This window comes from Nothoprocta perdicaria, unplaced genomic scaffold (genome assembly GCF_003342845.1).
Source record: "Nothoprocta perdicaria isolate Ctin4 unplaced genomic scaffold, notPer1 scaffold_117, whole genome shotgun sequence".
Classification (NCBI taxonomy): domain Eukaryota; kingdom Metazoa; phylum Chordata; class Aves; order Tinamiformes; family Tinamidae; genus Nothoprocta; species Nothoprocta perdicaria.
Window position 1 is genome coordinate 268152 of NW_020454283.1, and position 13120 is coordinate 281271.

Below are 13120 nucleotides of genomic sequence, written 5' to 3' on the forward strand. Positions count from 1 at the left end.
CAGCGGGCGCTCCGCGGCGCAACACCGGGCTGCGCTGCTATGCGAGCCATTACGGTAACGGAACGCAGCGCTGCCCTTGGCGCTGTCACACGAGGCCGGACACATTTGAGCGGCGCACACAGCGCGCTCCTCTCCCCCGCACGCGCAGAAGACGCTCGCTGCTCACCCACGGGCGGAAGCCAGTGAGGCACTGGGAGGGCGGGCCTAGCCCGACTTCCCCCCAATCCAGTACGCCGTTCCTTCCCATTGTTGAGCTGTGCTGCCAGTCACCCAAGTTAGCCTGATGATTGGCTGACCGCCACGGTCTCTCCTTGCCGTCCTCGGGGGTAAGGGGCTGGGCTGCAAGGGCGCCCTCCCTTTCTCCCCTTTTTCTACTGGTCCAGCGCCGTGTCCGTCACGGCCGCTGTGCGCGCCTATTGGCGGGCGGCCCCTCGCCGGCGAGGGGAGAGGCGGGCGCAGGGGCCCGGCGCGGGGGAGCCGGCGCTGGGAGCGGCGGTGAGTGCGGCGCGAGCGGCGCTGGCGGCAGCGGCCGCCGCTTCCCCGGGCCCTGCCCGCGCCGCCGCGGCCCGGCCCGGCCCGGCTGCCGGGCGGCCCTCCCGCCCGCGGCACGCGCGGCCCTGCGGCAGCGCCTCGCCCCGCTCCGCTGCGAGCGCGCGGCCCGCGCCGCAGCGGGGAAAACGAGCGCGGAGTGACCCGGCTGCGTGTGCGGGGTGTCCGCGGGGGAAGGGGTGGCCGRGGGTGGTGACCGCTGCGTGGGCAGGCCCGCGCGGCCCCGAGCGGAGCGCGGTCCCGCGCGGCCGGCGCTGGGGCCCGCGGAGCCTCGGGCACCACGGGGACATGGCGACGGAGCTGCCCGTCCTGCCTGGCTGCGCAGAGCAGTTCTGGAGCTGCCGTCTGCCGTGGCAGCCCTCCAGCTGTCTCGCATCCTCTTGGCATCACCGTAGACCCCCACACCCGGTCAATAAATGGGCCCGCTGGAGCTTATTTGAGGAACTAGGGAGCGAGGGAGCTGTGTCACAACATTACATGATGATATAGTCTTATCACAGCACTCCAGGGCCCGGGAGACTAGGCATTAGTTATTTTTAATGTGCATTCGGCACAGCATCCCTTCAYACTTTGGCATGTTTTGGAAGCAGGAGAGGTGACATCAAGGAAGAAGCTCGGCTTCGTGCAGTAGGTCAAAGCAGTAAAAGAAAGGTTTTTTTTGTGTGAAGCACTTGCAGGTCTTGATGCGCCCAGCCCCGACGCACCGCCATCATGTCAGGCACGGTGTCCATTCTCCAGCAATTTGCCAACGGCTTGAAGAGTCGCAGCGAAGAGACAAGGGCAAAAGCCGCCAAGGACTTGCAGCACTACGTCACCATGGAGCTCCGCGAGGTGAGTCCTGCTAAGGAGATAATTTATTGCTGTCACGTAAGTGTAATGCGTGGGCTAGGTCATTTGGGGGTGGAGGTTTTGGAATATGGAAACTGGTATTGGAGAGGAGATGCAGCAAACGATGGGACTTTCCTTTCACCCTGTGTGTTACCAAGGGGGCTGAGTTGGTCACACGGATGGTGGCCATGCAACAGAGTAAATAAAACCTACGGGTCTAGAACTTGAAGGAGAGATACCACTTTGTATTTGTAATGTACGTTTAACTTCATTTCTTTCTGTTTAAAAGACCTAGAAGGCATTGTCTTTTGGGGGATGTCTCTGGTTATGGGAGTAATGAAAGTTCATTTGAACTTTTTGCCCTTAACAGATGAGCCAAGAAGAATCCACCAAGTTTTATGATCAACTGAACCATCATATATTTGAGCTGGTTTCTAGCTCTGATGCAAATGAAAGGAAGGGTGGCATTCTGGCTATAGGTGAGTCAAAGTGCTTAATGCCTTTGGTGAGTTTTCTCTTCATGCAACTATTCTTTAGGGACAGATTTTCAAAAGGAATAAACTCTTGTCATCAGGGCCTTGCATTTGAATGCTTAGTACGCTGRGTGCGTGCTAGTTGGAGGGCTCTCTTGAAAATCTGTCCGAGAGCATCAGTATGGGAGCTGCTGAGTGCTGAGCGTGGCTGAAAACCTGGTGCTCGCAGGCCACTGAACTCCTCTAGGAGCAGAGCATCAAATGTGAGCGCTGAGCACTCAAAAATTCTGATCTAGAGCTAATCTGAAAAAAGTTTGTGTTGCCCGCTTATATGTTATCATGGTGGGATGACTATCCAAGCTCTCCTCTGCCTGAGGATGTTGATTCCTGTTGTTTAAATTCACCAGGCTCAATGACAGCAGCTTCCATCCCTGGGAGGGGCTCACCCAGCTTCTGCTTTTATTCTGATCAGCTGCTCCATCATTTGCTCTGGTTCTGTTTTCACTGTGATTTGGCAGAACTGCCTGCATTGTGGCTTTTAGGGAAATCAGCTTGTATAAATGCTTTACCTTCCAAGCAACTAGCCCATATTGGAGCATTAGTTCTTTTAATAACCACATAGGAGTTATCTATGGGTTAGGCTCTCACAGATAAAATCGTCAACTCCAACATACCTGAAGGCAGCGGAAGACCCTTAACTAGAGAAAGTTTTATTGCCAAGGTCTGTTTTTTAAGCTGACAGTATCACTTTAAAATTGTTTTGTGAATTTAGTGCTGTTGAAAGGTGCCGGCTTGACAACCCTGGACACTGATGGCCTCTTTATCTACAGAGCAGGTACAACCCAGGCCCGGCAGCGCCGGCTTCCGCCACGCTGCCCGCTGCCCAAGTGCCTCCACCTTGGCCTGGAGAGACCGTCTCTAGAGGCGAGGGGGAGAGCAGTTTCYTTGGTCCTCTCTCCTGAGACAGACCAGCTGTAGTAGTTGCATGTGGATGTCTTTCTATTGGGAATGGGTCTGTGATCCCAGGGTGGATGTATTTTTTTCTTTTTAAACTAAAGAATGGGGGAAAATCTATGAAGCTGCTTGRTACATTTTCCTGTCCACTTAACAAGTTCAGGCTCGAAAGAATGGTGACCCTTTCCTTTTGCTTGATTTTTCTGTGCATTTTCAGTTTAGGAAGAGTTAATGGGAATCTTTAAGGAATGAATAGGGAATACTAACTCTCATCCAGGCATTACCTGCTGTCTGCCCCACTGACTGTTAAGTGGAACCTACAGCCCTGCTTCTTTTCTCCACAGCAAGTCTTATCGGTGTTGAAGGAGGTAATGCCACCCGTATTGGCAGGTTTGCCAACTACCTGCGGAACCTCTTGCCATCCAATGACCCTGTTGTCATGGAAATGGCCTCTAAGGCTATTGGGAGGCTCGCGATGGCCGGTGACACCTTCACAGCTGAGTATGTGGAGTTTGAGGTGAAACGAGCTCTGGAATGGCTGGGAGCTGACAGGAATGAAGGTCGAAGACATGCGGCTGTAAGTGGTCCTTTTTAACTTCACCTCTCCTGGAATGGGATGCTTAAGCTTGAGAGAGAGTGGTAGATGTGCCCGGAAAGCTGGAGAAGAACTCTCATCAGGGAGCAATGGCTGCCAGTCCAAGTCTGAGCATGAGTGACGCTTGCCTAGGAGAAGTATTGATTCTCCATCATTTCTACCATAGTAATGCTGAGTGACCAAACAGGTTTGAGACACCATTGTGCTATGTACTATAAAAGGACAGATCTGGAATTAGCTCCGGCTCACAGATATTAACAGTCTAAATAAGTGATACTACAGATTAAAAATTACCATGTCTGTCTATAGGTGCTTGCCTTCACAGACTATTTCTTGTCCTGTCTCCAGGTTCTTGTCCTGCGTGAGCTGGCAATCAGTGTACCTACCTTCTTCTTCCAACAAGTGCAGCCGTTCTTCGACAATATTTTTGTGGCTGTGTGGGATCCTAAACAGGCCATTCGAGAGGGAGCTGTTTCTGCCTTAAGAGCTTGTCTTATCCTTACCACTCAACGGGAGCCTAAAGAAATGCAGAAACCCCAGTGGTACAGAGTAAGAAAATAATTTTGGTTTTGAAACAGCTTCCTTATTATACAGTGCAAAATCATTAATGTAGTAAAATAGGTAAAGATTCTTTTGTCTGAACTTTAATTTTGCTGCCATGTCATGGGAATTCAAGCTTCAAATATTATATAGTATTTGGATAGTGCAGTTAGTTGTTGGATTCTTCGTTGTCAAGTTTGTGATCCAGCTATTGATGGAGTTTGTACCTTGACGTGGCTGACAGTCTTTTTGATCAGGGCTGTTGAAAGCCCTCTGCAGCTGTGTGAAACTTAATTTCTTGGTGTTGTGCTCTGCTATTACTCAGTTAAGGYTTGTGGCTACTCTTGAAAATTACAGGATGTCAGTAACTCTTGACTYGCTGTACCACTTGCTCTTTGCCTCCGTTATAGTGATTGTGATCTTTATTTTCCTCTTCCACTCGCAGCATACATATGAAGAGGCCGAGAAAGGTTTTGATGAGACTTTGGCCAAGGAGAAAGGGATGAACCGTGATGACCGAATCCATGGTGCCTTACTGATCCTCAACGAACTTGTGAGAATCAGCAGTATGGAGGGAGAGGTGAGCAAAAGATGATGATGTTTATGGCTTTTGGCTGCCAGGTTGATGGACAGTATGAAGTACCTCAGTGTCCTGTGGAAATAATATGCAAGATGGGAAAGGTCTGAAAGGTCATTTGACACTGGACCCACAGAGCATTTGTTTTCTACAAATTGAAAGGTGGAAGAGAAATAACAGCAATGARTTTGGACTGAGTGGACATTCAGCATGGATGGAAAATATTGTTAACTGGATTATTTACCATGGAAAAAAAAAAGTATGTAGGATACAATTGCTTGCTCTGTTGCATGCTAGATACCTGAATATTTTCTGCTGGATTATAGCTTAGTTAATGTTTTACATCTATTTAGATGATGGTTAGATGTGGGTTGCACTAGAGGTCGGACACCTTCTATTCGGCTACTTTTTAATGTCCTTCACTTTTGTGTCCAGCGCCTCCGAGAGGAGATGGAAGAGATCACTCAGCAGCAGCTTGTGCATGACAAGTACTGCAAAGACCTGATGGGTTTCAGTACCAAACCTCGCCACATCACTCCCTTCACTAGCTTCCAATCTCTTCAGCCCTCTCAGTCAAATGCCTTGGCTGGTCTTCTGGGATACAGTGCCCATCAAGGAATCATGGGCTTTGCAGCCTCACCCATCCCAGCAAAATCTACATTGGTAGAAAGTCGGTGTTGCAGGGATCTAATGGAAGAGAAGTTTGATCAGGTAAGTATTCGTTCTTGAACTTGGCTGCCAACATACTCGGCGCCCTCCATTTGCTCATTTAGGAGGTGAAGCTACCTAGTATTGAACAGGGGCATTAAAACTGTTTCCAAAGAAAAGAAGCCACTTTTTCCAAAAGAAGCAATGCCAAAGCCGGGATACGGACAACGAATAAGCTTTGATGCCCCTGTTCACTGCCTTGTCAGTGTAATGCCTTAAGGTGCTCCAGTAATAAGCGTTCATACACTGCTGACAGCAGTCAACCTTCAAAGCCCAATCCATCTACTTTCAGGTGTGCCAGTGGGTTCTCAAGTGTAGGACCAGCAAAAATTCTTTGATCCAGATGACAGTTCTCAATCTGCTACCACGGCTGGCTGCTTTCCGTCCTTCAGCATTCACAGGTGAGGGGACAGTTGGTTGGATGTCAGAAGCGTTGCTGAAACTGGTCTGGARGTTACTCAGCTCTCTTGTTTCTGATGAGCTTGTGCAGCCTGTAGTAGAAATATGGTGCTCGGAGCCGTCTTCCTTAGTGTAGCCCTGATGCTACCAGCAATGTCATCATCTTATTTTTCTTTTGCACCTACTGGGAGGAAAAAAGGTAAATTGCTTTTGACTTTTCAGCAATTGAACTGATTGTACCAAGTAAACTTAGGAGAATATCTGAGCTGGTGACACATCACTGGCTGCTCTTAAGTGGATTGAAACAAACTTTGTGTTATTCCAAATTTCCAGCCAGTTACTGTGGTAACAAAATTGCCTTTTTTTTTTTTTTTTTTTTTTGTGCATGGAGTTAGCAAGGGGTGTTCTCCATCTCCTGTTGTCATGTTATCTAGTAATTTTTCATTCACTTGAAACGTATTTTGAAAAATATCTTTACTGCTGCACACATTTTTCTTAATAAATGCTGAATTCTGCAGCTGTCTAGGTTTCTGAACTGAGATGTTATAAAACTAAAAGGACTCCAATATCTGTTTTATTCTCTTTTGTGGGCAGCTGATCAGTATCTTCCAGACACCATGAACCATGTTCTCAGCTGTGTGAAGAAGGAGAAGGAGCGAACAGCAGCCTTCCAGGCCTTGGGTTTGCTTTCTGTAGCTGTGAGGTCTGAGTTTCAAGCTTACCTGCCAAAAGTCCTTGAAATCATAAAAGCAGCTCTTCCACCGAAAGACTTTGCCCATAAGTGAGTATGTGAAGGTTGTACATGAAAGGCACTGAAATGCTTGTTCTTTTTGTCATTTTTGTGTTGTTGAGATGGAATTATCATTAGACCGATAACACGGAACTTGACTAAGGAAAGATACTCAGAATATTGTAGCTCCTTTTAATTAAATMATTTTGATGTGGACCCTTTCTAGGAGGCAGAAGTCAGTGCAGGTTGATGCCACAGTCTTCACCTGCATTAGTATGCTGGCACGAGCMATGGGGCCCAGCATCCAGCAGGACATCAAAGAGCTTCTGGAACCTATGTTGGCTGTGGGCCTAAGGTAAATACAAGGCATTTAAGCACATTTTAATGTTAGCCACTGGATGGCATTGTTGACCCTGCAGAAAGAGAGATTATGCATCTTGAGATAAGGGACCAGTAGCTACAATCTGACTTTTTGATTTTGGAAAATACCTCATCAAATGCTTTTCTAGGAAACATTCAGGAGCCATGTGGTTCTCCGGTCTTCTCCAGTCCATGGGGAAATGGGGAAATTCTGCAAAAAATGACTTGTCTAGAGTATATTCTAGAGCTTTTTACCCTTCCCTTCCAGAAATAAGGTGAAAATAATACAGCTGTGTTGCAAGTTTTTTTGTTTGTTTGTTTTATAATATGCGTAGATTAATAYTGGAAGTGAATTTAGTTGCCTTTGTGTCTAAAAAGCAGGAGTATAAGGAATCACTCAGATATATAACTGTGTTCTTCTGTACATTWTTTTTTTTGGTTAAAAATGATTCGGACAAGTCACATCTGGAGTTGCACCATGCAAATCATTCTTGATATTACCTAATTGTCATGTAGGCTGAGAGCCAAGCAGTTTGCTCACTAAGTTCTTATGCCTCAGTCCATACAAAGACCAACTGTGTTCTGGCAGCAGCTCTTGCTGTCGTTTGTGAATGCTCACAATTATCTCCTGATAGGCTGGGGCCTAAATAGAAAGGTAAAAACCTCCTGTTGTCCTCTTAGTCCTAATGACTGTCTGCATGCCTTTTGTTTTCAGCCCCGCTCTTACAGCTGTGCTCTACGACCTGAGCCGTCAGATTCCCCAGCTAAAGAAGGATATCCAGGATGGGCTGCTGAAAATGCTCTCCCTTGTTCTAATGCACAAACCGCTGCGACATCCAGGCATGCCGAAGGGCCTTGCCCACCAGCTGGCCTCCCCTAGCCTCACCAACATCCCTGAGGCCAGTGATGTGGGTAGCATCACCCTTGCCCTGCGCACACTGGGCAGCTTTGAGTTTGAAGGTAAGATATGAAATAAGGAAGCAGGGGGGTATGAAATGTTTTGGCCCCTCTTGGAAAGCTTGTGCATGCTAACTAATAATGTAGCTGTGTATCTATGCAATAACAAATGTAGGTTGTAACCACTAGTGTTTCAGAGTGCAAATAGCAGGAGTACTCGTGGAGCACTTTCTTTAAAGTATAAACTCCTGTTTGTAGCAGTAAAACCAGGTAAAACCGCCCACTTTTTCCTTTGTAGGCCATTCTCTGACTCAGTTTGTTCGGCACTGCGCAGACCACTTTCTGAACAGCGAGCACAAGGAGATCCGGATGGAGGCAGCCCGCACTTGCTCTCGCTTGCTCACGCCCTCCATCCACCTCATCAGTGGCCATGCCCATGTGGTCAGTCAGACTGCAGTGCAGGTGGTGGCCGATGTCCTCAGCAAGCTGCTTGTGGTTGGAATAACAGACCCAGGTTAGTGGGGGATCCAGAGAAGGGATTTTCCTTCTTACATATTCGTTACAGTACTTGAGCATGTGATGAAGTAATGGATAGGATTTGGATGTATTTGTCATTAAATTAAGCTGCCATTATTTACAAAGAAATTAAAAGGGTCTTCCTGTCTTGCTTTCCACCTCATGATTTTTGAGGCATTTATAAAACACTGGAGCAAAGTGCTCAAACTGTGCCCKTGGTAACCCTTTGCACTAAGTAAAGCCCTGAGACTGTCCTGTGTCATGGCCTTCACTCTCATTGCTCAGGAAGGGATTGGTTCCTTTTTGTTGAGTCTTTCTCTTTGATTTTTTGATTCTTTTAGTTCCTATGTGATAACAGGGATAAGTTCATTTTCTAAATGTTTCTTTCAGATACTACTAGTAGGTGTGAGAGATTGACATTGTGCTCATCTGGGTACTGCGGTAGTACTGGGTACTGAGCAGCACTGAATTTGCTGGGCTGCTTTATCCTACTTCTAGTGGGTAAAATATCRAGATAGGCAGTTTCATGCTGGGGAAACTCTGTTCTCCTGATGAGAATAATTTGGGGGGCCGGGAGATAACAGAGACAATTGGAATAGTTTATTACATCTGAAGACAAACACATGTGTTCTTGCAGACCCTGATATACGTTTCTGCGTTCTGGCTTCTCTGGATGAGCGTTTTGATGCTCACCTTGCCCAGGCGGAGAATTTGCAAGCTCTTTTTGTGGCCCTGAATGATCAAGTATTTGAAATYCGTGAGCTGGCCATCTGTACTGTGGGTCGCCTGAGCAGCATGAACCCTGCTTTCGTCATGCCTTTCCTGCGCAAGATGTTAATTCAGGTAATGAAGAGGGATGGCCGTGGTAGACATGCTTGGTAACTGAGATTGAGATGATGGTGTTAGAGACACAGGACTACCTACTGAGTGTGTGGGGGATATCTCCCTTTCTAGAAGATACTTATCACCCAGCTTAATGGGTTTCAGCAAATCTTTTCTGGTGGCAGATGTTTGTATTGAAGCTCTAGGGATGTATGTGAGATAAGAGAGAGGATGCTGGTCACCATTGCTCTCTGCTTTCATTGCTCCTCCAACCTGGAGTGCTGGAAGAATGTTCTCTACTGGTTTTGGGTTAATGGATAGCAGCACTTTGTGAAATTAAATCTGTTTTCAAGCCATCTATTGTCTTCTCTGCAGATTCTAACAGAGCTGGAACACAGTGGTGTTGGCAGGATTAAAGAGCAAAGTGCCAGAATGTTGGGTCACCTGGTTTCTAATGCTCCGCGCCTCATTCGTCCATATATGGAGCCCATCCTTAAGGTAGGGCTCATCCTACCCATCCTTTCCCTACCTTAGGAAAGGTAGCCCATCCTTTCCTATTGATTTTCCTGGAGTGAGACTGCATAGCAAATGGATGTATCGTTCTCAAACCTTTATCAGGAGCTACAGTTTTTTGCTTCATCATTACTGTAAAAATTAGATTGGAGTGGGTGTTACCRTAATGCTTGTATGTGACAGTGATGTAACTTGACTCTGGATTTGTGGAAATAYTCAACTGTGTGAAATCAAGTATTGTTAATTTTTGAAAAACTGTGTTGCAAGTTGAATACCTGTAATATATCTGTCATGAAAGGAAAGAGCATTCTGAGGACAGCATGTAGAAGGAGTCCTCTCAACAAAATTTATTTTCTCTATTATCTACCAGGCATTGATTGTGAAACTGAAGGATCCTGATCCAGATCCAAATCCAGGAGTGATTAACAATGTCCTAGCCACCATAGGGGAACTCGCACAGGTAGGGGTCATGCACTTATCTCCATGGTGCCTGTCAGTTGTCAAGCTTTCAGCAATGCTAGATGAAGGACTTTGATTTTCTCTTTCCGATAGGTCAGTGGGCTGGAGATGAGGAAGTGGGTGGATGAACTCTTCATTATAATTATGGACATGCTGCAGGATTCTTCCCTGCTGGCTAAAAGACAAGTAAGTGTTTGACAACTGCACCAAACTAAGTCAGCCTCTGCAACCAGGGCTGTAATAAAATGTCCTTGTGTCCCATCAGAGCTGCTAAAATGAAGCTTTAAAACACTGGCTGTCTCCTGTGTCATGTTCCGTTATTCTAAAGTATCAGGTCAGAGATTGCAGTGCCTGTCTCTTGTGGCCCTCTGCAGGATAGGTTTGTTAAAGAGAAAAAAAACCCAGAAATCAGTTTTTACTGTCGGTGGCAAAGACTTGTTATTGGTGCCCCTTCATATCCTATCTTTGAGAGAGAGGAATCATGTCAATCACTCTGAGTCTAACAAATTGTTGATATGGGCCACAGGAAGCAGTGTGATGCTAAAATGCTTGAAGAGGCTTTAAAGAAGTTGAACAACTGATAGATCAAAAGTCAGAGTAATTTCCCTGATCAAAACTAATCTTCTCTGGGCTTGATTGTTCTAGGTGGCTCTTTGGACACTGGGGCAGCTGGTGGCCAGCACTGGTTATGTGGTGGAACCCTACAGGAAGTACCCAACTTTGCTTGAGGTGCTTCTGAACTTTCTGAAGACTGAGCAAAACCAAGGCACACGCAGAGAGGTAGGAACATGAAGCTGTCTCACAGTTATATCTRAAAGCTTCTGAGAAAGAGAGGGCAGTCAAACAAATGCCTCTGAACAGATTTCTTTAGTATAACTAACTGACTAAATGAGAGGTCGTTGTTGTGGCTGTTAGGAGTACAGTAAGCAGGATTAAAAGAAAATGGAAACGTGAAGCAATGAAAGGGCCTCCAACAATTAAGAGGGGAGGGAGATGTTTTCTCCATTTGGTCATTATTTTAGTTCTAGATCTCCTCTCCTTAATTCTCAGCACTTCGCCAAACTCTGGGTTTATGGATTGACTCCTGGCTCAGTGGTGCAGTTCTGATGAGTTTTCCTCTTGTTTCTCTCACATCAGGCTATTCGTGTACTAGGGTTGCTGGGGGCTTTAGACCCTTACAAACACAAAGTGAACATTGGCATGATTGACCAGTCACGGGATGCTTCAGCTGTCAGCCTTTCGGAGTCTAAATCCAGCCAGGATTCTTGTAAGCATCTGAATTTCTTTCTCAAGTGATTAACTTTGAATATAAACAGGTCTTGATTTCATTACCAGCTTATATCTTCCTCTGAACAAGTTATTAACTTTAATATGTTTCACCCAATACTCAGATTTTCCCAAACTTTGGTATTGAAGTGCATTTGAAATACAATTTGTGACACTGTCTTGTTCTTCCTAGCGGACTACAGTACCAGCGAGATGTTGGTGAACATGGGAAACCTTCCTCTGGATGAGTTCTATCCAGCTGTGTCTATGGTGGCACTGATGAGAATTTTTCGAGATCAGTCCCTGTCTCAGCACCACACTATGGTAGTTCAGGCCATCACCTTTATTTTCAAATCTCTTGGGCTGAAGTGCGTGCARTTCTTGCCTCAGGTCATGCCAACGTTCCTTAACGTAATACGGGTTTGTGATGGTGCCATCCGAGAGGTGAGTGCACTGGGACCCCACTCCTTCTCCCTTTCCATTCCACTGCCCTAAAATTAGAATCCRTTTAAAAGAGAATGTGACTGGCTTCAGCATTCCTGTGCTATGTGTTGCTGCCAACCATGCTGCAAAAGTGAGGTACAGCTCTGCTTTTTCTCTCCTGTGAGCATTTGGCAGAATATCCAGTGGAAACAGTATTTCTGCTTCGTATTGAAACAGCTGCTTTTGAGCCAGTTCCTTAGATGGCCAGTGTCTGGTTCTGTTTCTTCATCAAGCTGGTCTAGTTCAGGAAAACAGCATGTGCATCTTCCAAAGCTTTCAGTGAGCTCTGCATTAGTGCACCATTACGAACAGAGTTATTAAATAATAGACATAGAGACTTCTTATTTCTCCTACAGCCATGTACTTTGGCTCATCTTTGAGGAGAAGAATTCAATTTGCTTAAGTCTGCTAACATCTCGAGCAGTGTGGGTGTAATTCCACACAGTGCTTTTGCTTCCTTCCCACTTGAGTTGCAGATTCAGAAGGAAATGAGAAGTGTGCCAAGTTAAGARTGAGCCTAAGGTACATCTAACCAGAGACAGCTACTGTTTGCCCAGCTTTTTCCTCAGGCTCTGAATATCACTTCAGGGTGGGAAGGGTAGTTTGCACTAGTTTTATGCTGTATTTTATAGGTGGGTTGGGTGCTCCCTTAGCAGAATCCTGACCCTGCTATAGAACTGCTGTTTTCTCCGAGACTGAATTACTACTTAGATCGGAAGGAAAACACTTCATGCACATGGGTTGGCTGAACAGCTAGACCTAACTGATCTAATTTGCTTGAAAGCTATGCAGTTGTGCACACTCTGTTTAAAAATTTTCAGGTAAAAGAAGATGGTGAAAGTGTACTGGGGAGAAGAGCTGAGGTGGGTACACGTGACTTTAAAGCCTAAAGGAGGCAGGTCCTTGTCCTGTATGTAAGCATCCTCTCACAACACTAGAAAAGGGGCAGTGCAGAAACTCAAGTTCATTTTGGGTAAATATGGATGTGCTGTTCTCACTTTAAAAAAAAAAATTTTGATTTTATTTCTTATATTTCACAAAAACCCATAATCTGTTTCTCCAAGCTCCACTTTGACTATATTTTGTCTCTATAAATAGCCTTCAAATACTGCATGGTCTATTAAATTTAATAGATGGTAACATACATATTCCTATTTTCCCAGACAAAGATATACATTCATTTGTGGACAAGGAGATTTGACCCACACATTGTTTCATACCAATCTCAAAAATAAAATCATTGCTATGAGTGAGTGCATATGATTATGTAGGGGCAAAAGGAATTGCAAAACTGTCTTGGTATGTATGAATAAAATTGTCTTGGTCAAAATTTGCTCTTGGTACAATTAACCATCTTTCAAAAAACCCCAGTGATATATCTGGAAAGGACCAAACTCTCTTCCCCAGTAACTTTTCACCAATATATCTTGGTGGGGATGGGAAAGAGTGTA

At 45.8% G+C, this 13120-nt stretch overlaps 1 protein-coding gene across 2 annotated transcripts in view; it reads left to right on the forward strand.

Annotated features, from left to right (window-relative positions):
- Positions 1 to 1216: 1216 nt before the first annotated feature.
- MTOR (mechanistic target of rapamycin kinase) overlaps positions 1217 to 13120 on the forward strand; it is a 59218-nt gene continuing 47314 nt past the window's right edge. The window contains exons 1-19 of one of the 2 annotated variants that reach the window (XM_026053591.1): positions 1217 to 1380; positions 1748 to 1856; positions 3149 to 3381; positions 3748 to 3948; positions 4385 to 4519; positions 4952 to 5227; positions 5517 to 5625; positions 6218 to 6404; positions 6580 to 6708; positions 7429 to 7673; positions 7909 to 8124; positions 8764 to 8969; positions 9324 to 9446; positions 9832 to 9921; positions 10014 to 10106; positions 10566 to 10700; positions 11058 to 11187; positions 11380 to 11630; positions 12491 to 12532. In XM_026053591.1, coding sequence (XP_025909376.1) covers positions 1261 to 1380; positions 1748 to 1856; positions 3149 to 3381; positions 3748 to 3948; positions 4385 to 4519; positions 4952 to 5227; positions 5517 to 5625; positions 6218 to 6404; positions 6580 to 6708; positions 7429 to 7673; positions 7909 to 8124; positions 8764 to 8969; positions 9324 to 9446; positions 9832 to 9921; positions 10014 to 10106; positions 10566 to 10700; positions 11058 to 11187; positions 11380 to 11630; positions 12491 to 12532 — 3030 coding nt within the window. In that variant the 5' untranslated portion in view covers positions 1217 to 1260. The remainder of the gene's footprint in view (positions 1381 to 1747; positions 1857 to 3148; positions 3382 to 3747; positions 3949 to 4384; positions 4520 to 4951; positions 5228 to 5516; positions 5626 to 6217; positions 6405 to 6579; positions 6709 to 7428; positions 7674 to 7908; positions 8125 to 8763; positions 8970 to 9323; positions 9447 to 9831; positions 9922 to 10013; positions 10107 to 10565; positions 10701 to 11057; positions 11188 to 11379; positions 11631 to 12490; positions 12533 to 13120) is intronic. The other variant, XM_026053592.1, reaches the window with a different exon arrangement.